Genomic DNA, 25,854 nt, shown 5'->3' on the forward strand with positions numbered 1-25,854 from the left:
TAGTCACACATAACGATGTTCTGGAAATCACCTAGGGCTGCTCCAGGGGTACCGGCAGGCCTAACACTGGCCACCTTCTACGAAGGTCTGTGAGTTATATGGATAAAACTATACAACTGCGCTCTAACTGTACACACAGAACAGTATTCATTCACACAGCAAAGGAGCCTGAAGGGCTTGCTCTATTAGCTTTCATAATAAAACAGTTGGCAAAAAAGATGAGCAAAAGGTCTCAAACGGTTTTCGTATCTAGCATTTCAATTAATCTAGATATGAATTTCATGTAATTATTTTTATGTCTTAATCCTGCCCTCTGAGGAATTTTTTAAAAATCATTTTCTATCATTTTAATCAATTCTACTCTTCAATTTTTTTAAATTAAATTTTATCTTTTTTATTAAGTAGGCTCCAAGCCCAGCATGGAGCCCAACACAGGTCTTGAACTCATGACCCCAAGATTCAGACCTGAGCAGAGATCAAGAGGTGGACACTTAACTGACTGAGCCATTCCCAGGCGCCCCAACTACTCTCCAATTACTGATGAAATCCAAAATAACCATATCAAAATGAAATAAGAGAACAGGTCATAAGTGAAAAGGGAAATTACTTTTTTGCTTAAAAGAATATTTTAGCCTAAATGCAAATTCGGGGATATTCCTCATAAGAAGGTAAACTCAGGATACCAGACAGAATTTATGTTGCCTGGCTGAAGGCAAATGGTTAGCTGACAAATAAGAAGGGGAAATACTGATGTCAAAAGAATTAAAGTTCAACTGACCTCAACCCAGAACAAGGATAATGAGAAGATTCACTGACTCACTGCCTGATTTATCCACCAAATTACCAGCCAGGAATAAAGAAAACAAAAAACAAAACAACATTGGGTACATATTACAATTGTCTCTATATTACTAAGAACCATTCATTCTGACCCAGTAATGGGGATTTGTCTCAGCTTGCATACATCTCTTAAAATAAGTGTTCTAATTTTAACTTGACAGAATCTCAAAAGAGACATCCAGATCACAAGACATAGTTTGAACCTGAGCCAGCAATAATACTGCTTATGTTAGCCATTAAAATAATCCCTGTGACCTGATGTTACCAAAAGATCAGATAGGATTTTCATGACTAGTTCAGCAGCTGTAACGTGTGGATGAGACTACAGACATGTTCAGAACGGAAAAGGAACTACCCTGTGACAGTGCACAAGGAGCCATTTTACGTCTCACAAAGCAACTTATTTGTGATGTTCAGTGAGGCACCAAGAAGAAACACAGCACGGCTTGTGAGCCTTTCTCTGGGGAACATGGCAGCACTGGCCAGCCATCCTCCACCCACCTCAATGACTCATGTCCTCTGGCACATGGCCACTCACTCCTGCACCATCCCTTCCCTACCACCAGTCAGCTACCTTTCCCCTCTCACCCCCCAAATTCCTCCTCTTATCCACTCACTCACGGTCTACACACACCAAGGATTGTGAGCACAAGTGCCCAAGGTCGGGGGGGGGGGGCTGGCCACGCAGAGGAGGAGTGGATCTGCTGAGGGTCGGGACCATGGAGCACAAGCAAGTACATCACCAGAAGACAGCGGCTACCCAGCAGCTAAGAACTGTGGCCACCAGGGACCCCCCTGATTTTTCCTTGCCTTTCAAGCTAAATAACCCTCCCGATCATGCCTCAGAAATCAGAATAACATCAGTACTCAAACGTGGACTTTAATTACCTAGACGAGGACCTAGTCAACTACTTCCCCTACCAGGGTGGCCTGTCCTCACAGAGTAGGCCAAGGAAACCCCACGACTCCAGGCCACCATGGAGACTTTCCTGGGGACATCCTGTCAATCTCAGTCCCTCCTGGCTGACTGCTAGCTCATTCATTCACTCAACCAAAAAATATGCCCATCTACCTTCATCTGTGTCTACACACTCTGCCTTCCTTCACGTTACAAGAACGAACTGTCCTGGTTCTTACCTGACACCAACCTCTCCACTTGCGTACCAGGACACATCCCCTTTCAGCTACTCCAGGACCTGACTTCAGTAAGTCCCCCTTCAGTCTTCTGCATTGTTAGTGCACTCTCTCTTGCCCTTCTTGATCATTCCCATCAATATACCATTATGCCATAACTTCTCCCATCTTCAAAAACAAACAAACAAAAAAACAAAAAAACAAACAACTTATGCTACCCTCTCTGGATCCTATATCCCTATCTAGCTACCAGCCCATTTCTCTGCTCCCTCTTAAAAAAAATGCTTCAGAAGAGTTTTCTACATTCATGTTCTCTGATTCTCCATTCTCTTGGACCCACTTCAATCAGGCTTCCTCCCACCACTCCACGAGACATGCTCTTGTCAAGGTCACCCAGTGACTTCCACATTCTAGGTCAGTGCCAATTCTCAACAGCATCTGACACAGATGTGTCCCTCTCTTCCCCCAGGAATGTTTTCTTTGGCTGGCTTGTGCAGCACCTCACCTTCCTGGGTCTCCTCTTGCCTTACTCTTCTCCATCTCAGGGCCCTGCCTCTCCACATTTTCCTGTTTTAGGGCTCAGTTGCTCAGGACTCTTCTATCACAGTCACTCTCTGGGTGACATCATCCTGTCTCATGGCTATAAACAGCACTTCTGTGCTGACACTCCCATAGGTCTGTCTCACCTGGACCTCTATCCTCAACTCCCCACTCTTACAGCAACTTCCCTAGTCCCCATTTTCCCTAGGATGCTTCACAGGCACCTCAAGCTTAATGCATCCCAAACTGGATACATTCAATCCATCTCTGGTCAAACCCTGCCTCCACAAACCTGCTTGCCCCCATCTTTCCAATTGCTTAAGGCCCCAAACCTGTAACAGTCACTGGACATCTTTCTCCAAATATCTTTTTTTTTTTTTTTTTTTAAAGAAGTTGAAAATCTAGGTTTCATGTGAAATTCCCTGATTTTTAAGCATTGGCACCTGAGTAAAAAAAAAAAAAAACTATGTAAGGGAGACAAAACATATCTGTGGGACAAAGGGAGTCTGCAGCCCAGCAGTCTGAGACCCGGAGGATGGTCTTCCACTCAATCCACACGCTTTTCCCTCCCACGAGCTCCATCTCCTCCTGAAGGCATTTCTCACTCAGACCTCTGCCATGGGGATATCACTCCTCGTGCCCTTTGGGCCCACTGCCAGGGTGGCCTCTAATGTCTGGGCTCGGTCTCACGGGGAAGCTTTCCCCTGGGCGCTAAGGGCTGAGGTAGGGGAGGGGAAAAGGCAGAGGAAGAACGGAGGACAGACACATCACCTGATAAACAGAGAGGAGGTTGGAATGACCAGGTGGCCATCCTGGCCACGGGGGCCCTGGGGCCCAACAGGCATTGCTGACACCCATGAAGGAGGAACAAGACAGCCGGGCAACCACAGCTGGATCCTCCTCCCACGCGCAAATCACAACAGCCCGTGCCACACGACATCCGGGCAACTCTCCACATGCAGGAAGTCGCAGGCTGATTAGATGAGAGCTCCCTCGTCCAGCTGAGTGCGCCCTCTGCGAGCTGCGGGCCTGCCAGCCAACCAAACAGGTGAGTGGACAGACAGCTGAAGAAATAAGACGGAGCCAAACTACGAGGCCTCAGGGTTTTAGGTGAAGATGTTAAGAATGTGACAGTAACGAACACAGAAAGGCTACGGCTTCAGTGACAATAGTCACGGTGGGGAGCTGGACCCAAGGGTGTCTTAGGGGTCAAGGAAAAAAAAAATCAAATCAGAAATACACAAGAACAACAGAATTCAGGACGCCGAAGGTTCATTTCATTTTTGGAAAATATGGATTTTAAAGAGGTTTGATAAGACCTTAGTGAATAAGCCACATTCCTGAAAAAGAAACAGTGGATACAAATATCCTCAGAAGAATTTAAAGCAAATGGAGAGAAATCTTTTAGGTTTTTAGACCCACTATCTGAGACTAGGCCAGGCCAGGTCTCAGATCGTATCTGAACTCAAGTAAAAATTTTAGATAAAGTTATTTTTGAAATTATTTGGTAAAACAAGCTCTGGAGTCATCAATAGCACTAATTAATTTGGCAATTTGAAGCAATACCAGAGAACTCGTTCTCTTGGCTTTGGGCCCCTTTTATATGGCACAAAATGCTATAAACAGCTTTTACTCAGTAGATAGATTATAAAGCTAAAATGGAGCTAAATGACTGATTTTTAAAAGGGCTGATGAGATTTTGCCTAGCGCTATGCACAAGCCAGATTCTAAACTATGTGAATAAAATAGGCCCTCTAGATGAAGAAAACGGAAAAGAAACTAGTATTGACTAACAGCCTACTATGTCCTAATCATTATGCTAGGCACTTGCAGAAATATTATTTCATTAAGAAATGCATTTTTGAACTTGTTTCTCAATTCATATATTACAAATTACCTTAAAAGTTACTAAATCAAGCATTTTAGCTCTCAAATTATGCTGTGTTAAAGAGGATCTTCTATTACAGAAAATAGGACTAATTTTGTTTTTCAGAAGCTATGTCTGGGGCGCCTGGGTGGCTCAGTTGGTTAAGCGACTGCCTTCGGCTCAGGTCATGATCCTGGAGTCCCGGGATCGAGTCCCACATCGGGCTCCCGGCTCGGCAGGAAGCCTGCTTCTCCCTTTCCCACTCCCCCTGCTTGTGTTCCCTCTCTCGCTGTCTCTCTCTCTGTTAAATAAATAAATAAAATCTTTAAAAAAAAAAAAAAAAAAGAAGCTATGTCTGAGTATTCATTCAAAGTGATAGAACTATTAAGTGTTTCCTTTAGGTTTTGTTCTATCCAAATGGTATGTCGAGTAAGGCATTAGAAATGCTGCCTTCATGGCTCAAATTCATGCCAAATAAGATTCATATTAGGCCATCCTTTAGCAAAAACTTCACATAAAACAGCAAGGCCACACTGTTCTAAGTGCAGCATGTGTTTTAAGATGTCTACGGTTCTAAGATTCTGGGGCATCTAAATACTGCCTTGGTGACCTCATGGCACAGGGTTGCTTGGAGCTGGTAAGACAAATTCTCACTTGTTCCGCCAAGCCCAAGTTGTTCTGAACCACTCCCCAGTTTCTCACTCTACCTGCCACCACCCACATGCTGTCCTAGGGAAGGCCAGCACGCCATAGGGCCACTAAGTCCTGGAGACCCGTAAGGTGATTCTGAGCCCAGCAATGGAGCATCACATTCATGATGAGCTCCCAGAGGTCCACAGGGCAATCTATGGAGTAGGTATTGCAACCCAAACGTTCATGATCATCTACTTCGGCTTAAAAGATCTGGGTCATAATTTTACATTCACTTGAAACAAAAAAAAGGAATAGAACTGTCTTTTGAGCCCTTCCCAGTGGTATGAAAAATCTCTCTGGAGATGGATCTCTGCAAGAAAAACAAAGGCATTTTCTGGCAGAGGGAAGGGAAAAAGGAGTTCTTTGATGGAGTTTCAACATTCCCAAATAGGCAGCAATGGGGTAAGACAAAGCAGCACTCTGAAAAGTCTTATCACAGAGTGTAGAGTGGACACCCCCAAGGGCGGGCTGCACAGAGGCGGCAGGAGCTCCTGTGGGGCCACGGGCCAGCCAACGGCAAGCTAGTGGAGGGAGCTGCTCCCAACCTCCCCAGTGTGTCATATGCTCTATGGTTATGGCAATAAACCAAGAAGATTTCCAAAATTAGCACTAATTTGTTGAGCCGGGAAGAAGAAACCATCCTAACCATTCTGGTCATTTAGATCTCAAACTATTTTTCTGGGAAATTCATTCAGAGGATATAAAAACAACTGGGTTCTGGAGAGAGGGGGCCCTGGTTCTGACAAATAAGTCTATCTCCCTCCCCCCCCCCCCGCCCCGCCAAAAGAAAACTGTAACTCTGCTCTACCTGCTGCTTGTTCTTGTCAAAACAAAATAAATGCAGTGTCTGTGCAAACCAGGTGATCACTGAAAGGTGCAGTGTGTTCAATTTTGGTGTTATGGTGAAAATCAGATGGAGTCCAAATGAACCATAGGGGAGAGAGTTGCTAGGCACCGGGGGCCACATTACATGAAAAACACAAATCTCTAAACACTAGAGTTGACTCTGTTTGGGAACTGAGACCAACTGGAAGGAGATCAGATTCACATCTCCCCAACATATTCATCCCAGGACACATGCTCACTGGGCAGAATTAAGTGGAATGGTGGGTAGAATTGCTCAGACTAGTAATGATTCTTTCTCCTTCGCCCTCATCTTTTTGCTTGCTCAATGGAGTCTAGTCAATTACGTTAACCAACTTCCCTATTATCACAAATTCAGTTCTGGGGGATCGAGCTATCATGGTTGGCGGGAGCACTGTTCAAAGTTGCAGGGTTCGTTATGAGGCAATAAGAATGAAAGAATCAGGCCCACATTTCCAAGCAAGACAGGCTGGTACTTGACAAGGCCAAGGACAGAGAGGCTAAAAAAAAAATGCTTCTCCAAATCCACCCCTTGATAGTGAATCTTTCTCTATTTGTGTTACTTGGACAGTTGGTATATTTGAGAGTTTGCCTGCTTCATTCTAGAGAGGGAGGACTATCAAGAGGCTATAATACGTCAGAGACATATGTCAAGAGAACAGTTAGGGAGGAAAGAACACAAGACACTTATAATCCTTATCTGGGGGAATGTTGACAGAGTTTGCCCAGAAAAGAACAGAAAAGGAAACACTTCTCCCACAAAAAGCCAGATGTGCTCATTACTGTGGTGAGAGACGTAAAGAGAGGACTCTGGATGATGAAATATGAGGAGTGAAAGGCCCTTTGTGTTCTGCGTGCCCAGGAATGCCCATGCGGGACAGAGACTGCAGAGCCGAGCCCAACTCAATGAAGAGCTTGGCTGCTCACGCCTGTGTCTCAGGATCAACCCGACAGCTTGGCCTCCGTTCAAGAAACCTGAATCATCATCTTCATTCAACACAAATGAGTCAGAGGCTAAAGAACAGGGCCCGGGCCCTGCTCAGTGAGACCAGCCCTGCAAGTAGGTTGTATTAACTGCTGAGTTAGAACCACCCCAGGGGGACTGCCAAACAAGCAATGTTGCCAAAAACAAGCTGTCTGCTGAGCACTTTATGCCTGTGTGAATTCACTTCATCCTCATGACAATTCTGCAGGGTAGGTCTGATTCCCCTTGTCATTCTGCATATGGATAAACTGAGGCACAGAGGCTAAGCCATAGCGTAGGTAAATGTCAGAGTGAGAAGACACACCCTGCCTTTCTGGCTTCAGAGATCACGCTTACTGCCAGACCACCTTTCCAACAAAAAGGACTAATAATCTGACGTTTACTGAGTGCTAAGTGTAGGCCAGGCCCTCTTCTACCCACTTCATAGGACCACCTCCCTTAATGATCACAGTTAGTTTTGGAGGACACCGAGGCAGAGAAGTTCAGTAATGAGTAACCAGCCAGGAAGAAGCTACTCCAGAGTGTGAACTGAGCAGCTGGACTCCACAGCCCCTGCTTTGCACCGGGACCGCACACTGCTGCCGGCAGCTTGCTTCGGCTCCACAATAACCACGGAGAAAGCCGTTAAGATCCTCATTTTAGGGGGATGCAAACTGAAGCTTAGCAGCCACTAGGAACAAGTTGGGTTTGTGCCCACTATGGATTCATGACCATGACACAGGGATGATTTAACAGAGGGCCTGACACCCAGGAGCGAATGGGAACCTTTTCCTGTAAGGTGGTTAAATGCCCTCTGGGTTACTCCAAACAAAGTAACTGATAACATCAAGGCCTTTCCCCACTATAGCCATGTTTCTCATGAGAGAAAGACTTCCCTCAAAGTTCCCACCTGTTATTGACCTCAGAATGACCATGAGGAACCCCCCAAATTTTAAATCCCACTCCCCTGCCCTGCCCTGCCCACCTCCAACAAGTTAAACCTTTGCACTTACGCTTTAAATGCTGGGAGGTAGGAGTATATAGAAACGCTGCTTAGGTTATAAATAAATGGCAGGTGTTTTCTGATATCTGTTGTTGCCCAGCTGTTAAAAAATGTGTTCAGTAAACCCTGGTCCCCACCTGAAAGAAAAAAAAAGTGAATTACAGTCATAAACTTCAAAGACAGGTCAATAATTTTATAGGAACACATAACCGGATCTTTAAAAAATAGGTACAGATTCCATTTTTAAAATAAGAAATTCTGTGTTAAACCTACCAAGGGCATTTTAGGGGGTGGCCATTTTCCTGAGTTAATTCACGAATTCAACAAATATTTACTGAGCAGCTGCTATGGCCAGACACTGCGCCAGGCACTGAAGAGTCAACAGGGAACAGAGAGACGGTCATCATCTTCATGAGGGGCAGGGCAGGAGGAGGGGGGGGGATACACTGGTACCAGGAAATTGTAATTCGATAAGCATCATCACAGATGGGGAGGGGAACGGCAAAGGGCTGGCTGCTACGAGGCATGTGGTGGAAGTGGCTCAAGAACATGGGATGTGTCAGGAAGGCTTCCATGAGGAAGCTGTACTGAAGCCAAGATCTAAGGGGTACACAGGAGTGCTTGACAAATACAGGGGGAGAGGAGGAGGGCAGATGGTGTTTCAGGCAGAACAAACAGCATGTACCACAGAAGGGAGGTGGGCAGGAACATGAAGCCGTGGAAAGACCTGGAAGGTGGCCTGTATACGTGGACTGTGGCATGGGGGAAGGGGCTGCATGGCACCAGGTGGGTCTCAGAGAGGTAGGCATGCACCAGACCACACAGGGCTCAGACTATAGACTTTATCCCCAGATTTTTGACTTTATGTTAAGAGCTATGGGGGCACAGGTGGGGGTGGTAAAAAGCAAAAGAGAGCAAACTGGGATAATGGAATGGTCTTCCAGAGCCCCAACTGTTGGGTCACTGACAGAGGCCCAGAAAGACACATCATCCTGGTGCATCCTCCTACCACTGACCAAGCCTCTGGACAGGTCCAGGTCAGTCATCACTGGGACCAAGGTCAGCCACAACCACACGGCATAGTGTTTGCTGAGCCCTTGGGGGTTGCTGATCTTTATGCCTTCCTCGGAAAGTGACAACCATGGCCATTCATTCAAAAGAAATTAAAAAAAAAAATCTAAACAGCTAAGTGTCTAACCTAAATCATAAACACACAAGTAACCAAAGAGGTCACTAAGCCACCTCAAAACATATTCTGCTCCATAACCCATGTCCTTTCTGTTTTAGGCTCATAAGATTTCAGAAAACATGCACAGAACCAGAGTCTTCCATAAGGCAAAACAGCAGCTTAGGTGGGTGGGGTGTGTGCACGTGCAGACGAGTGTGCGAGCACAGCGTATGGGAGACGGCAGGCAGGGAGAATCCTTCTCTTTTGAAGTGCAAGCCTGCTATACTGAGCAGTTACCTCCCTCCTTAGTCTGCTTTGCCCCAAGACCCAGTTTTCTTCCTAAATCCACAACAGACCCAACTGGCTATCATTATTATTTGGTTTTCATTGGTTTTGAAAGAGACTTTAAAAATCTGGAGATTATTTAATATTTGGAACTAAGGAGTAAGATCAAAGCATTCGGTTTGAAGCCCAAGTGTACCTTATCTATCCTCTGTGTATCTCATCCTTTCTAAATATCCTCAGTCAACTCTATGGATCAAAGGCATTCATTGAACAAATGTCTACAGAGCAACTTCTTTGTATTATGAGACTCAGATGGGTCCTCATTCCTCAAGGGACAAACAGCTCAACAGAAAATCAAGATTTTACCCTCATAAATTCTAAAGGACAATAAAGATGGTGGCAGGATGTGCTTCATTGTTACATAAACAAAAACAGTTTATCTATATTAACATATTTTCAGACACAAAATATTAAATATTAAAGCCAGAACACCATAGCATTAATCAGTGGCTTACTTTGGATTCTACAAAGACACCCCAAATGTGGGCATACACACTGGTACAGAGGCCTGAAGTCTTACTAATTTCCTTTTATGTATAATCATCAAAATAAAGGTTGAAGAAATGTTCATAGCAGCTTTATTCATAATAGCACAAAACTGGAAACAGTCCAAATGTCCTTCAACAGGTGTAGGAACATGATACCTCCATACAATGAAGCATTACTCAACAATATAAAGGAAAAAACTATGCATACCCACAGCAACTTGGATGGATCTCAAGAGAATTATGCTGTGTGAAAAAAAATCCAGTCCTACTGTACCATTTATATAACATCCTTTACACCACAAAATTATAAAGATCGAGAACAGCTTTATGGTTGTCAGGGGTCAAGGAGGGGGAGAGAGTGGGGGAGAAGCGGCCATGACTACAAGAGTAGCATGAGGGGGTCCCTGTGACAAAACTGTTCCGTCTCGACTGTGGTGGTGGTCACACTAAACTACACACGTAATAAAACTGCACAGCGCACAGAAAACCCATATGCATAGACAAACACACAACACATAAAACTCTTAAAACTGTTGAAATCTGAATAAAGCTGGTGGATTGTATCAATGTCCATTTCCTGTCTGTGGAATTATGTGAGATGTTACCATTGGGGAAACTGGGTGAAGGATACATGGGAACTTTCCATATTGTTTCTTACAACTGCATGTGAATCTACTATTCTCTCAAAAATAAAAAAAACGTTTTTTTTGAAAGTCTGAGAATTAATGTGCTTAAAATGCAAAAATATAATCAAGAACTGTTAACCATTAGATTCTAAATTCCGCAAGGACAGAGACTATGGCTTTTTGCTTATTACTATAATTCTAGCACATAACAGAATGCCTTACACATACATCAATTACTTGTGGAACGAATGCAAGAAACTTGAAGATGTTCTGTAATAGCAGAAAAATTGAAAAAAGTTGAATATTCCACCAAAGAGGAATGGTTAGTACATTATGCTACTAACCACTTGTGGGAATATTATTCAGCCATTAAAACAAAGGGCTATAAAGACCATCAGTCCAGCAAGCAATATAAAGATACACAGTGACAGACGCCATTACCAAAACTAAGAACATAAACATTCAGATTGGAAGAAAATAAATGAAACAACAGTAATTGTATAAGGTGTTACAGATATGCTCCCTGACTTTTTATAATTTTAAAATAATACGATGACGGGCAAGAGCGAGATTGTACCAAGACCTTTTCTAAATATCCCTTACCTGTTAATTTATCTTCATTATGAAATATACTATCAAAAGAAAAAATATGTGTGGTTTATAAAGCATATAATTATAAAACTCTACCCAATACCCAATTTAAGAACTCAAATGTTACCAATGCTGTTTAAGTTCTATGTGGGCTCCCTAATCCAATCCCACTGCCCCTCCCCCAGAACTACTAATGGTGAATTTTGTTTGTAATGGTCTTGATTTCCTTGGTTTTACATGTTTAAGTATCCCCAGACAACATAGGGAGTTTCACTTGTTTCTGAACTTTGGAAAATTGGGCATCATGCTATATACATTTTTCTACTAGTTTTTTCAGAAACAGAAAAAAAAAATTAATTCCACTGAAAAGGACTACTCACTACATGTAAGACAATGAAGAAATCTAATTCCATGAAGGTCAGAATAGTAGTTGTAAAGAAGGACTTCCCAATCGGACAGGATGATCCCGGGAAACAGGAGTCAGAGCTGTTGATCCCTCAAAGCCCCTGGCCAGCTGCCCTTGGCCACCAAAGGCTGTTTCCGTTTACCCTCAGGTACCCTACAAACCTCATCAGTCCCTCAGCCGTGTGCCACATCAAGGCCGAGCAGCACCGGTAGGACAGGAAACAAGCAAGAGGTGAAACGGGCAGGGAAGACCTGTCAGTCGTCCCATTCAACTGGCAAATCCTTAAACAGTCAACAAGGACCTTGCCTCTGGAGGGGACAGCACAGAGCATAAAAGTTCCATGGCCGCTGACCTCATGATGTGACTACAGAGGGTCAACTTCGAGCCCAAAATTGTGGATTAAAAATAGAATTAAACATCACCTGAAAGTCTGTAGCTTTTTACATAATTTTTAAGTTTAGTATTTCAAACATCTTTTTCCAAATGCACAATTCCACGTTTCAAGGTCAGGCAAATGTTTTAACTTCATCAGAAAAATCTATATGTAGCATGATCAATACCGTCTTTTTAGAAGTCCCTAAATTAGAGCACAATTCAAAGCTGAGCATGTCTGCGCTTCATGCTATGAAGACTGCTGAATTTTCACTACAAAACCCCCAGGACTTTTTAGTCCAGTACATTTCAGTCAGACTTCTGGAGGCAGTTTTATTTATTCTGACAGGTTAAGACACTTCTAATTTCAATCATCTCTGAACCGACAAACAGGATTAGGAGACCTGGCCAGCAGCTGTGATCCATCGGGCCAGGGCGTGGTAACACAGGTGAGAGACAGAAAGGAAATGGGACAAGGGACACATGGCACCTGTTTTGCAAACAAAAGCAAATATCAGATTCTGCCTCATCCTTCCACCTGGCTGCCCAAGTATAGTAATAACCTTACAACCACCCAGTCTTTTCCAGGTCTTTTGAGCAGGGTCATGAAACTGGTAACCATAGACACATAGCAGCATTCATCAAAAACTCTATTTTATAAGACAGAAATGGAGGGGAGTGCTGTCTTTCATATGAGTGCATTTGTTTTGTGCCCTTCCATAGTTTGCTGGCAGTTGGCCTACCTCCTGTGGATAGCAGGGAGGGTGGGTCAATTCTGGTTTAAACATGAACCCTAGGAGCTCAGTCACAGGAATGTTGCCTCTAGACTCGTCCTACTCGTCCTACTCGAAGTGGTCCAGGTTTTAGCACCACAGGGATCACCTGGGAGCTTGACAGAAATGCAGAATGCTAAGCCCCAACCCAGACCTACAGAATCAGAATCCACATTTTAATCCCTAGGTGATTTCTTTGCATATTAGAATATGTGAAGCACTGGTTTAGAGTCAGAACTAGGGAATGACTTTTTTTTCAATCGGAGAATGCAACTTGCACCGTCATTTCTATAGAAAACATCTGAAGTGACATAAATTAGGTATAGGCATTATGGCTAGGATGATTAATAAGATAGGTTTCGGCTCTCAAATTGTTCTCTAATAAAGTGGCAGAGGAGCAGATATCAAGCAAATAATTTAACGTAAAATGTGCTTAATATTATATAGCGAAATAGGCAAGCACTGAAATGAAAATGTGACTCGCTTTGTTAACACTGACTTCCACAATATACTAGTATCATCGCTTCTGCCTACAGCAAACATGCCAAGGATTACAGTTTATGAATGGCTCAGATCTTGGGGATATTTCTATGAGGTTTGCCATGGATCATCGGATGAACCCCAGGTAGCTCATAGAAATCTAGGCACCTGGAGCTTGGGTCTCACTATCACTGCATATCACCACCCCTCCCCCCAAGTAGGGCTCCCAGCTCAGCAGGGAGCCTGCTTCTCCCTCTCCCCCCCAACTCGTGCACACCTGCTTGCACATGCTCTCTAATAAACAGATAAGAATCTCTCTTTTTAAAAAAGATTTTAATAATCAAGATGTTAATTAAATAATGTATAAATGCAAGGAAACATTTATTCTTGGCCTAAATTTCACTTTCTCAATTTAAGGCAGGTCCTCCTAGTCTAGATTCTCTTAGAACTCTGAATTTATCAGAATCACAATTACATGATTAGTTATATAATTATTATTAAATTTCTGTAAGGTCTCATAAGCTTTATAGAGGCAGGTATAAAAATCTGAATTATTTACCAGTCTATTGCTGGCCATTAAACTTAGCATCCTACCAGGTTAGTACCTAAAATTATATAAATGCTAAATGGACTACAGAAATGTAGAGACTAATATCTCCAAGAATGTTTCCAGACTCAGAAAACAATGCAAGACTTAACTGTGCAGCTGATTTAGAAAGACAAAGTACTTCTAGATATCGTGGTTCGGGGGGGGAAGAGCAATAAGCTGCAGAGATAGTAGACTTGAGCCTTCATTTCTTTATCTGTAGGATGAGGAATGTATCAGCTGTTCTCAGAGGAATGAATTTTAAGTAATTAATCTGTAATAAGGGCCATGTCCTAGACATTCTCCTCCATCCTGTATTGCTATCAGGATTCATTTTCGTGAATGCTGCAGAATGGACTAATTGGGAGGGAAAGAAAAAACCACACACACAACCCAGCCAGAGAGTCAAGAAACAGTCTGGTTCAGCCTTGGCTCTGCCACTGGCTAAGGAACGCTGGCCAGGCTGCCCTCCCGAACGGGACGACAGGGTTCCCAGGACTAGTTATACGGCAAGCCCTCAAGAACGACTTGCTACATGAACACATGAATGAGTGAACGAGCAAGTGAACAACGACCTCACAGGACTGCTGGGAAAGTGAAGGAGGAGTCGGACCAGTTTAAGAGCCTGTACACAGGTAACACGTTGGTCCTTTCCCCCTTCTCCATTTCTCACGGGGTTCAGGATCTCTGCTGGTTACAAGGCTAGAGGCAGACAGATGGCTAGCTTAAAAGAAATACTCATGGGTATAAGGAGGTAAAAATAGCTCTTGAGAAAAAACCTGGGTGCTCATTTGTCTTGCTGTTACATGTTATGACTTTTGCTTTTCATTTTTACTTATTCAAGATACTTATTACTCGAACTATCAGTTACATGATATAAATGCAAGAAAGCGGAGTAATTTTCAAAGCAGCTGATGAAGTACTCTCTGGGCTGCAAGCAGCCTCCTACTGGGGCAGCTGGGGCTAGCCCGCCACAGGCAGCCGCCAAGGGAGAAGCCACCAAGTCCGCGCGAACCCAGGGAGGCGCACTGGGATTTCTGACCGGTGTGGGTTGGACAAGACAAGTGTTAGCTGGAAATACCTCTCACCTTCATTCCTTTTTTGGGCAGGTCCAATCTGAAGCCTAACTAACTACAAAGATTAAAGGAGGTAGCCGTGGGGTCAATTTTACACTTTATAAGAATTTAAAGCCAAATCTTTTCTGTTAAAAATCATTTTAAAAACTTATACTCTCCTGGTTTACTACATCTGCAAGCACAGAAAAAACATCTTACAGTTTAAGGGGCTCAGTGACCACTTGGAATATGGAACATGTAGGTATAAGAATCTCACAGCAGGTCTTGGATTCTGCCTAAAGTAAAATCATACCTAATATTCGATCAATTTATTGCCTCCTATTTTTTCTGAAAATTCAACTATAGACCAAAATTTCATTACTCCAATAAGTAGCTTAGGGTATTTCGGTTACAGTAAAGTAAGTCCCCAATTAAAAAACAAACAAACAAATAAAAACCCAACAACAAAAACAACACTCCAGGGGCGCCTGGGTGGCTGAGTTGGTTAAGGGTCTGCCTTCAGCTCAGGTCATGATCCTGGGGTCCTGGGATCGAGCCCCATGTAGGACTCCCTGCTCAGCGGGGAACCTGCTTCTCCCTCTCCCTCTGCCTGCCACTCTCCCTGCTTGTGCTCTCTCTGATAAATACTTAAAAAGAAAAAAACACTCCAAACTGGAAAATATGAATTCCTCTTTTTGACTTAGGTTTCTGAAACTAACACATATAGATAAAATTTAACATACAGCAATTCCCAAGCACTAAACTCAACTGTACCCTTAATTTAGGATACTTTAGAGTAACAGGGGGAAAAGAAAGTAAACCTAAGCTTGCTTTCAGATAGATTTCCTCAAGGGCCAAGTGCATCACCTTTGTTGCACATGAATACGTGGAGACAAAACCGATGATCAGTATCTAATATGACCTCTCTTCCCCTCACTGCTAACAAACCCCGAATTAACCTGATCTTGTCACATCCTATAAAATGTTAGTGTGCAGATATTTCACAACAGCTATTGTTCAACTTTCAGGAAACATGTAACTTCAGTTATGAAGTAAGTGCCAAGACAGTTTGCAAACATAAACAACAGCATAGGAACTTAGACACTTCGCTATGGAACATTAGAATTCAGCCACGAATGAGGTGCACAGTCACTAGCTCTAAATTCTAATACTCGATATATTTGGAAGGAAGAGAGAAGTCAAGGTACCCAGCATGATTGGCCATGGTACGGTTATTCTCTTGGCCAGAGGCATGGGGAGGAGTAGTAATTAGAGGGCTGGTGATTAGAGGCATGCCAGTCACATTCCTCCGCAGCAGAAGGGCTGCAAACGCAGCTGCAAACACTCAACCCCAGCAGCCTGCGTGGCTTGTCAGTGGACACCCGGCCCCATAGTGTTTGTTGAACGTATGCAAGAGATTAAGCAGGACTTGTGAGATATTCAGACTGAGATACAATCATCTACAAATGGGGTTTCCTTTAATACCCATCTAAAAATACTGGGACCTAAGCTCCCTGTTCAGGAAAACTGGGGGATGAAGGGGGATGGCGAATATCTGTGGATAGTACAAAATGTGAAACATCAAAATGTTCGTATCTCAGTGCCTATGACAGGACATCTAAACAAAATTGCTCACTGCACTGAAAACTTCAAGTAAAGCAAGGTTACTACTGCCATTAGAAAAAAAGATGTAGCTCACGACGAAATGTTGTGTCAGTCCAGTAAGTCTTTATGTCACACAGGTATTAATTCAATAGGACAGTAAACTTCTCCTGAGTGGAACAGGCTCTCCCGGTATATTGTGAGCTTTCTTTGGTAAGTAAAGCTTATCAATACAAAGGGAAAACTACCTTTCATTTAAGAGCCGCTAATCTAGTCTTCTGTTGAATTTAAACAACATATTGAGAATAACTATAAGTTCCCATCTGCATAATTGAATTTTCAACTCCTTCAGTTAAGCATTTCTATTAACAGAAGATTCAATCCTTCACCACCAACAAGCCAGTTAAATGGAACACCTTACAGAAAGAAAGACCAGCTCCTGGAAACCCTGTTGCTGAATAATGAAATGTGCTACCAGGCACAGAGAGAATCTCTCAGTGGTTTCAGATTCTGGCTAAAAAAGCAGAAAGTGCTTTCTAGCTGGGCACTTTTCACACATCCTGGCTTTTTTTTTTTTTTTTTAAAAGATTTTATTTATTTATTTGACAGACAGAGACAGCGAGAGAGGGAACACAAGCAGGGGGAGTGGGAGAGGGAGAAGCAGGCTTCCCGCCGAGCAGGGAGCCCGATGCGGGGCTCGATCCCAGGACCCTGGGATCATGACCTGAGCCGAAGGCAGACGCTTAACGACTGAGCCACCCAGGCGCCCCTACACATCCTGGCTTCTTAACAATGAATTCATCAACTCCTCTAGTACCTCTTAATTCTGAAACAAGGTAGATGATCCAGATCGGTCTCTACCAGTTAATCATTTAGTTTTATATTCTAAAATTGGAACCTGGATAATTTGCCATGGCATACTACCATTTGGTATCTCAACTCAACTCTCAACAACAGAATCTAGTACTCTTCTAGATTAGAAATTGGATTGATTCTCTTTACGCTATTATAGTAATTTGGATTTCAGGTTGCTGGGTCTACTTCAGAATGTGAATTGTTTACTGGAGTTGACAATTTACACTGAGTTTCTGGCAGATTACAACTACTTCCTTCAAATTTGATCGGAGGAGGTGAAGAAAGCTATATTTTGACGGGAAGGCTAAGACAAACAGTGGACTTCTGCTAAAAATACCCTCACCTTCCTTTTATGCAAAGGTCATGGTTTTAGTAAAAGCAGTAGAAATAAGGAATATGTGTTTTGAATGCAAATACTAATACATCTTTCATTTCTTCTATGGAGCTAAAAAAAAAATAAGTCAGTGAAGTGAAGAAGTTGCATTTGGTGCTGACCACAGTGAACAGTCAACACATTATTTCCAACTTAAAGGTGCTTAAAGTAATACTGTACTTCTTATCAGATGCCATCATTCATTATGGTGCAGATATTCCTGCTTACTGTTTTAGAGCATATAATGTCTTGGCATAGAGCGAAGTTTCTCAATCTTGGCACTACTGACAACTGGGGCCTGGTAATCCTTTGCTGTGGGGGCTGTCCCCGTGCACTGTAGGATGTTTTCAGCAGCAACCCAAGCCTCTAGACGCCAGTAGCACCCTTCTGGTCAATTGTGACAACCCAACAGGTCTCCAGATGTTTCCAAATGTCCCCTAGGAAGCCAAATCAACCTCATGTTGAGAGCTCCTGGCATAGAGTTTAAACTAGCCAAATAGTGACACAAGAAGGAGACTTAAACTTTCTTATTCTTTTCAATGACACTTCAGTAGCTGCAGATCCCAAATCCTTTGTCAAATGACCAGAGTTTATTTTCTGTGAGTAGCAACAACAAAAATCCAATTTCAGTTTTATGTATAACTGAAAATGTTTTAACTTCAGCAATCTGACAAACTTTTAATCTTTTTGTTTAAAACGTTTAAATTTGAAGTTATGACTTTTAACTTTATAACTAGTTAATGGAAATGAATCTTCGTATCTTTACCGAGGGCCAAACCTATGTCAACTGAGGAAAGCCGTTTCTGCTAGTTTCAAAAGATCTACTCCCTGCAATCTCAGATCTGCCCTTGGAGAGGAGAGGAGGAAGAAAGAAGCCCCTGGTGCCGAGGATCTACTTCAGAGCTCAGGGCTCTTTGCCACAATGTCAAGTATCTGATAGTAAGTCCCTGCTGAGAGCGCCACTTCTTAGAAAAGATCCTTCTTCTCTGATATAACTGGCTTTCTTCTTTATTCAAAAGATCCATTAACATTAATTTTAGAAAAAGCTGCTTTTGCACATTAACTACTAGTTCTGTCTTGGGATAGTTTGTTGTTTAAAAAAAATGGATTATTTATTGTTTCAGAGACTGGCCTGAAATGGAAACATACCTCCTAATTCATTTGATCAAATTTCTCCAAAGGATGTGGGGCCCTAAATCCACGAATAGTCAGAACATTTCTATATATACATGCAGCTACAGATATGCTTCTACGTTATGGAAAATGGATGCTCACTTTGCCAATTTTCTACTCTTTGGCCTTGCAAATGCCACTCTGATGTGCAGTCTTATAGGGAATGAGAATTTGGAGACAGAGATTGATCATTTAATTTTCTATCTTTTTTTTAAAATGCTTCCCAAGAGAATGAGAGCCAAATTATTAGGTTTATTCCTCCAATTTCTATGGAAACAATGCTTGGTCCTCCTGTTAGCTCTTGCAGTTAAGTTTACTTAGATTTAAAGATAGTTGTTACAGTTTGTGATTTGTTTAATAATAGTCTTTCGAATTCTTGAATAATCATGGCTCATTTATCATACTCTAATTTAGACACAAGAAAGCCAGTTAAAGGCAGGTGTATGAAAATGCCTCCTAGCTCAGTCTTGGCACCTACAGAGGAAAAATGCATGTGCACACACAGACACACAACAGTCTTTCCAACAAGAGCACAAATGAAAATGTTTGTTATGTCTCATGCACTGCTGTCCTCCAGGCAAAAGGAATGAAAGCAACTAGATCCCTGAGAAGAACAGCCCCTGGAAGTTACTAACAGCTTATCAAATATAAAGATAACAGATACCTACCATCAAAACTGCCTTGCTCAGAAGCAAGGTGCAACAGCTGATTGTATGTTTCAACTGAAGGCTGATAAACAAAGACTCCAGAATTGAAGCAGTCAGGCCACCCTGGGTCTGGTGCCGCCGACAATTCTTCTCTCTCAAAGAGATCATCAATATTTGCTAGGACCTAATTTAAAGGGGGGGAGGTGGGTGGGAGGGAGAGCATTACAAAAATGTTCTGCCCCAGCATACTCCTCCTAGGTTCTAAGTTACCCCACACAAACGATGCAGTCTGCTGCTGATCTTAACCATTCAGATGACAGCTTTAGTAAAGTAGCCTGGGCTTACTCTCCTTCATCACCTGATGCTTTCAATAAGTGGTTTTATCTGAACTGGCCCGTCAAGTCTTGAGAGCATTCCTCAAATGCCCAACTGGCCTCAGTTACTATCTACATCTTTCCAGTCATCAAAGCCACACTCACCAGAGTATCTGCATCCATGAACACACATTTTGAATACTGTGTAAGCGACCAGCAATGGAGTTTAGTTAATGTCACACCCAACTCAGGCCTTTTCATTAAGGTTAGATGCGCAGAATCACCACTGTCCAAGACGTCTACTGTGATGACTTCATCAAAGACTGTCTCTAAAACTTTTCTGCCAAAATAAAATCCAGAAAACAGCATTTAGTGTCTTTTCAGATAAGTAACAAGTAACCCATCTAATATAAAATTGTATTCTTATTAGTCTACCCATCAATTACTAGAGCAATCTGTTATTTTGATATAGTACAATCTCTTAAATAGGTGGTCTTAATTTACTTCAGGCCAAACTGTATCAATTTGTATGTGCAGCTAACTTCACTAACAAAAATTGCTTTGGTGAGGATGAAATACTTGTACTAAACATTATTATAGCAGAACTTTTCTATTTTTATTTATTTTATGTTATCACTGGATACCAGGCAAATTACAGAAACCACCTGTCAAAATGTGACTCCCATTTTGAAAGAGCACATCTTTAAAACAACCTATGTATTTAACAATGATATTTCATTAGAATTGAGTCTTGCTGATTACTGCATGTTTTTACAAATGATGCTAAGTGCATATAATACCTGCAACAAAGCCTATAACTAATCATTTTTGATAAAGCAGTTTACATAGAGCTATGCATCCCAAAGGATGTTCAAGGACTCAGTTATTTGGTTGCCAATTTTTAGAATCGAATATAACCAACACTTACAGTATGCTTACCACTTCTGACATGATGATTCACTTTGGTTTGTGAGGTGCAACACTTCTCCAGGCCCAAAATTAACTCAAGATTTTAGAAAGCAATCTTGAGGTGGGTTAAGTGGGGGTATACTTAGGTAAAACACTAAGCTCAACACAGCATATGATAGAGACATCATCATTGAAAGTTTATAACAAAATGAAACATGCAGAACAAAACTGGCATTGTATTATCTGTCCCCAAGCTGTAGAAAAAGATGTTCCAATTCACAGTAAACATGATCTTTTTGAAAATAAATGGTCACTGGAGCCATTTACCACAGTAAAAGGGGATCTAAGACTACATCTGTTTTCTTGCACACACCCTCACTAAACAGACTACAAATTAGGATGTACACATTAGGAAAGTCTTTTTAGCATTTTCCCAAATTACCCTTTATAAATAAGGTTATTAGCGTGTGAGAAATATCTAGCTATATATAGAGGTTCTTGGCATGTGCTTATATTTCTTATAAAAAGTCACAAAAAAGGGCATTTTCAATTTCTAAGATGGATAGGAAAACAAAAATAAACACCATACAGAGCTGCTAGTGTGCCCAGATATTTTTGTAGTATTAGGATCTAGGTAGTTCAATCAAATACTTCAAAGTTTAATACCAACAAATCAAAGTGAACTAACACAATCAACAAGCAGTGTGTGTTCCCCCCGCCCCATCTCTACCCCAGAGTGCTCTCTTACACAATCCCTAGTTCAGAAAGCCCTGGCAAATATTCTAGTCTATTAAATGATAAATAAAGATCTTTAGGTTACAAATGTCAACTGACAGTGGAGAAAACTGCTACTTACTTTCAGTCACCTGAGGTTTCCCTGGTTGGAAACAGGAAACAAAGTAGCCCCTGCTGCATTTTGGGAAAGGAATACAAGTGAAGTGTGACCACATAAAATGAATGCCTGGACTAAAACATTCACTCAGGTCATCCTAGAGGACCTGCTTACAGGAGAGTCCTTCTCACAGCTGGAACCAATAAGAGCATGGGTCAGAACAGCACCTTCCAAAAGGGAGCTCAGCTGGAATAGCTCCTAAGAGCTAGAAGAGGTTGATCCAGAAATCCTTCATCCAGCAATTCTAATCTTTCTCCACCTAGTGCTCAACCCCTGGAAAGGGGATGGCCTCAACGCCCAGTGATGCCAGAAATTGGATAAATATGTCAGAGCCCCACCAACAGACAGGCAGGAGGTCCTCACCTCATGGAGTCTGAGACCTGCGGAGTGGCAAGCACGGCCAGCTTCCTGGTGGTCCTGTGCTGTTTCAGAGACGAGCCCAGGACCAGAGCTCCTTTGGCGTAGGCATCGTTTGTGGTCAGTGTCACAAAGGCCTGATCTTAATACAAAGAGAAAGAAAAAAAAAAAAACACACTCATTACAATATCCTACCTGGAAAAAAGCTACCTCAGGACCCTTTTCAACCACTAATTTGGCAAAAACAGCTCCTCTGAGATCAACTTGCTCTATTAATAAAGGAGCAGCCTCTTTGGGAGTGGGGGAAGAACCCAAGTGCCCACTTTAAGAATGATTCAAGACCATTCTTTAGCAGAAACATCTCTGGCAATCTCCAACAGGCTGATTAAGCTTTAAAAATTAAATCCAATTTAGAGTCTGAACACGCAAAATTCTCAGATTAAATAGCAGCTTAACACCAGAAGGTGAACCTCAGGTAATTAACAGGTGGTAATGAACTCAAGAAGTACATTTTCTGTTTCCTACAAGTATTTTCAGGCAAGCACAAATCCAACTAATGACCTCAACGGAGAGCATCTGAAAGCAGAGGCCATATTCTTCATTCTGATGCTTAGGCTTCTGCCAAGCCTCAGGCTTCCTATATTGTTTCCTCAACCTGCAGCAAAGGCACCCACACCACCCACCACATCTCAACAGTCACTTGGAGTGTCTGCTCAAATATCACCTCGATGGACAGGCCTTTCCTCCTTACTGCTTCTATCTAAACAGCAGCCAGTCAGTGTTAATCGGATCTTAGGGACCACCTCAAAAGTGCTAACAAACCCGCCTCCTTTTTCTTGGAAAAGCAAGCAGCATCCCCTACCCTGTACCCTGGGTCCCCCAACACACACACACACACACACACACACACACACACACACTCAATAATCCCTCCGGTGCCAGAAGGGAAGGCAAACACATGGATTATTCTTCCTACTGAACAAGCCCCACCCTCCCAAGACCACCAGCCCTGCCTTTAGAATTTCTCCAGTTCTTCCCCAGAATGAGTCTGAGGTCCACTCTATCTCTGAGGGGATTTTAGCAAGGCAGTGGGCATCCAAATGTACAAGATACTTAGGATCAAACACTGGCAGGGGTCACTTGGGGGCACTGTTGCCCAACCAAGGAGTTGGGACATTTTGTCATGAAGTCACGCTCTTTCTCATTTTCCCTTTGCCTGTTTTCCGATGTGGAGGCTGGAGGCAGAGTGAATTCCATTGAGAAGCCAGAGAAAGTTGTAGGCTGTCAAGGAGGCTACTGCATGTGCTGGACTCTCTTCCTGAACAGGATCGCTATTAAGCTGTAGAAAGACTGGTGTTCCCCACCCTTCAAGGGCCACCGGCTTCCCAGCTAGACACATTCTAGGAAAGCTCAGAACAATGACACCTGTCATTTGACATGCCCATCAATCTCTGCCTTTACTTGTTTCTTTAACCCATCACAAGATGGCAACATTTCAGACAGTCTGCCCCAAGAGTATTTAATCTGGGGGATAAGGACTAATGTTTTAACTCAAGGGGAACCTGGATAAAAGTTTAATAAGGTAAATAGGACTCAAGGATTTCAGGAAGCAAGGTTATGGATGCTATCCGAGATGAAGTAGGGGACAGGACAGATGCTTAGGAACATACGCTGGAACACCTAGCAAACATTACAAAAGAAGGGGAAAGACCAATGACAGCTGGGTAAAATACAGCAACTCCGGGTACATCTGCAATCTTTCGGCAGTTCAGTTGCTCTCATAACCGCGCTATTAGCCTCAACAACCTCGGAAGTACCAGGTATCTCCGAGCTTCCCCTTCTCGGGGCAGATTCGACCCCTGCAACAAGTGGGCCGGCGCACGCCCACCGCATGCGGCCCGCTCCCCTGGGGCGCTCGCCCGGCTCTAGCTTTCAGCAACCCGGCCCCAAAGGCCTAAAAATAGGCTCGGCGTGGCGGCCAGCGCCCCGGCGGCCGGTAGAGGGGCCGGGCCGGGGCCGCCGGCGTCCTCACCTCGAGGCCGGCCCTTCCAGGTGATCCTGCTTGCGGGAGGCGGGGGCGGCCGCCGAGCGATCCCGCCGCGCTCCGGGGCTCGGGACAGGCGCCCCCGGGAACCGGCTCCCCACCCCCACCCGGCCCCGCCGCAGCTGCTCCGCCCGCCCTTCACGGTGAGAGCAGGAGGAAGGGCACGGAGACGGAAGCAGGAACGGGGGCTTGGGCAGAGGGCCCAGGCGCCGCCAGGCTGCCCCCCACGACAGCGTCCCGGGTTCCCGGCCGCAGCTCCGGCCTCGGGGGCGGCGGGGCAGCGGCTGACGCAGGAAGCGGCACGCCCGACTGCAGCCAGCCTGTAACTTTGCGGCGGTCTTCGTCCTGCCAGGAACTCCCCCGGGGCTGCGGGGCGGGCGGAGGCGCAGGGAGGCAGCGCGGGGCGCGGAGCCGGAGGTCCGGGGGGCGGAGGGCGGCGCGGCGCGTACCTGTCATGGTGCTGCCGGGAGGGGCGGGCGGCCGCCGCTGCCGCAGGTTGCTGGCTGGGAGAAGCCGGGTGCCGGGAGGGAGCGCGTCCAGGGAGGAGGCGCGGCGGGAGCGGAGCGTGGGCCCGGAGCGCTCTTATAGCGGCCGTCACGTGGCCGCGCACGCTCTCGGCGCCCGCCGGCATCCTCCCCGCTGAGCGGCCGGCGGGGGCGGCCGACCCGGGTCCTGTCCCAACCCCTCCGCCCCCGGGGCTGGGCTCGGGTCCAGCTCCCGAGGGGCACCTGCCCGGGGCCTCGCGCCTCCGCATCCCCCCCTAAACCGGGGATTTGGAACAGAACTTTGGGGGCAGAGCGTGGCATCAGCAGGACAAACTCCTGAAGGAGCCAAGGGTTAGAGAACCCTAAAAAACAAAACCCCAGATCATTTTAGTGACAGTAATTCACTTGAACTGTTTGAAATAAACAAAGTTTAAATTTCACTCTTTGCACCTAGAATTACAAATCAGCCTCTGGAAACAGTTTTTAGTATTCTCACAATGGTCTTGTGGCTTTGACTGAAAAAGGAAATGAATCTTCGCTATATTATTTAGATTCTTGGAACCCTCTGCATCCATTAGATAGGGTTTCATTTACTCCTTACACCAACTCCATGAAGTAGGTGTTATAGCCTCATTTTACAGATGAAGAAACTGAGTTACAGAAAGGTTAAATTACTTGCCCGTGGTCATATCATCAAGTGGAGAAGGTAGGCAGTTTGGTTTACAGAACTGACCTTCCTACCCGTAAGGCCATGGCATCTCTGGTACGTTGGTGCCCTAAAAAGGTTAGCAAATTATGGTAACTGTGGTTGGGTAATATAGTTGTTTGGGTTAATCTGTTTCACAAATCATGAAAAGGTGAATTTGTCATTTTGCTAGGAAGTTGAGAAATAGCTCTCTCTTGTGATCACACCCTTCTCCTCTCCCCATCCCCTCCACCCAGCCCAAACATACCAGGAAAGGAACAGGTAGTACAATTCTCTGCGAACAACAGTTGCTCAGTAAATGCTGAATGGATGCCAAATAGGAAATTGACAACATCAGTTCAAAAAATGAAATAGATGCATAAGAATAAGTGTTTTATTGCAAAGGTGGTATTGCTATTCTTAAACCCATTATCTCAGTTTCCTCAAGTGTAGACCTGGACTGCCTACTTTAGAATTGCTTAAGGTACTTGTTAAAATGTTAACTTTTGGTCCTGAGTCCAAACCTCCTGAATCAGAATCTTAAGGGTGGAACCCAAGAATCAGCAACTTAATTATCATTCTCCAGGAAACTCTCTTGATCCCTTCCCCTTCCCCCCAATCCCATCTTGGCATGGAGACCACCGATTCACTTGGGAAGACCTCCTGGTTACTTGGCTTTATAAACTTCCTTTGTAGGAAGTGGAAATGTCGGAGCAAAGGTAC

The 25,854-nt window shown here is 43.9% G+C and overlaps 1 protein-coding gene across 5 annotated transcripts in view; it reads right to left on the reverse strand.

Annotated features, from left to right (window-relative positions):
* Positions 1 to 25,854, reverse strand: part of GYG1 (glycogenin 1) — a 73,060-nt gene that overhangs the window by 8,701 nt on the left and 38,505 nt on the right. For 2 of the 5 annotated variants that reach the window (XM_032408490.1, XM_032408486.1), the window contains exons 2-5: positions 21,924 to 22,059; positions 19,925 to 20,099; positions 19,467 to 19,629; positions 7,916 to 8,042 (exon numbers count right to left, since the gene is read on the reverse strand). In XM_032408490.1, coding sequence (XP_032264381.1) covers positions 7,916 to 8,042; positions 19,467 to 19,629; positions 19,925 to 20,099; positions 21,924 to 22,059 — 601 coding nt within the window. Of the gene's footprint in view, positions 1 to 7,915; positions 8,043 to 19,466; positions 19,630 to 19,924; positions 20,100 to 21,923; positions 22,060 to 24,410; positions 24,532 to 25,854 lie in introns of those variants that run through there. The other 3 variants (XM_032408488.1, XM_032408491.1, XM_032408487.1) reach the window with 3 other exon arrangements.

Source organism: Phoca vitulina, unplaced genomic scaffold (assembly GCF_004348235.1).
Source record: "Phoca vitulina isolate PV1807 unplaced genomic scaffold, GSC_HSeal_1.0 scaffold10, whole genome shotgun sequence".
Lineage (NCBI taxonomy): Eukaryota > Metazoa > Chordata > Mammalia > Carnivora > Phocidae > Phoca > Phoca vitulina.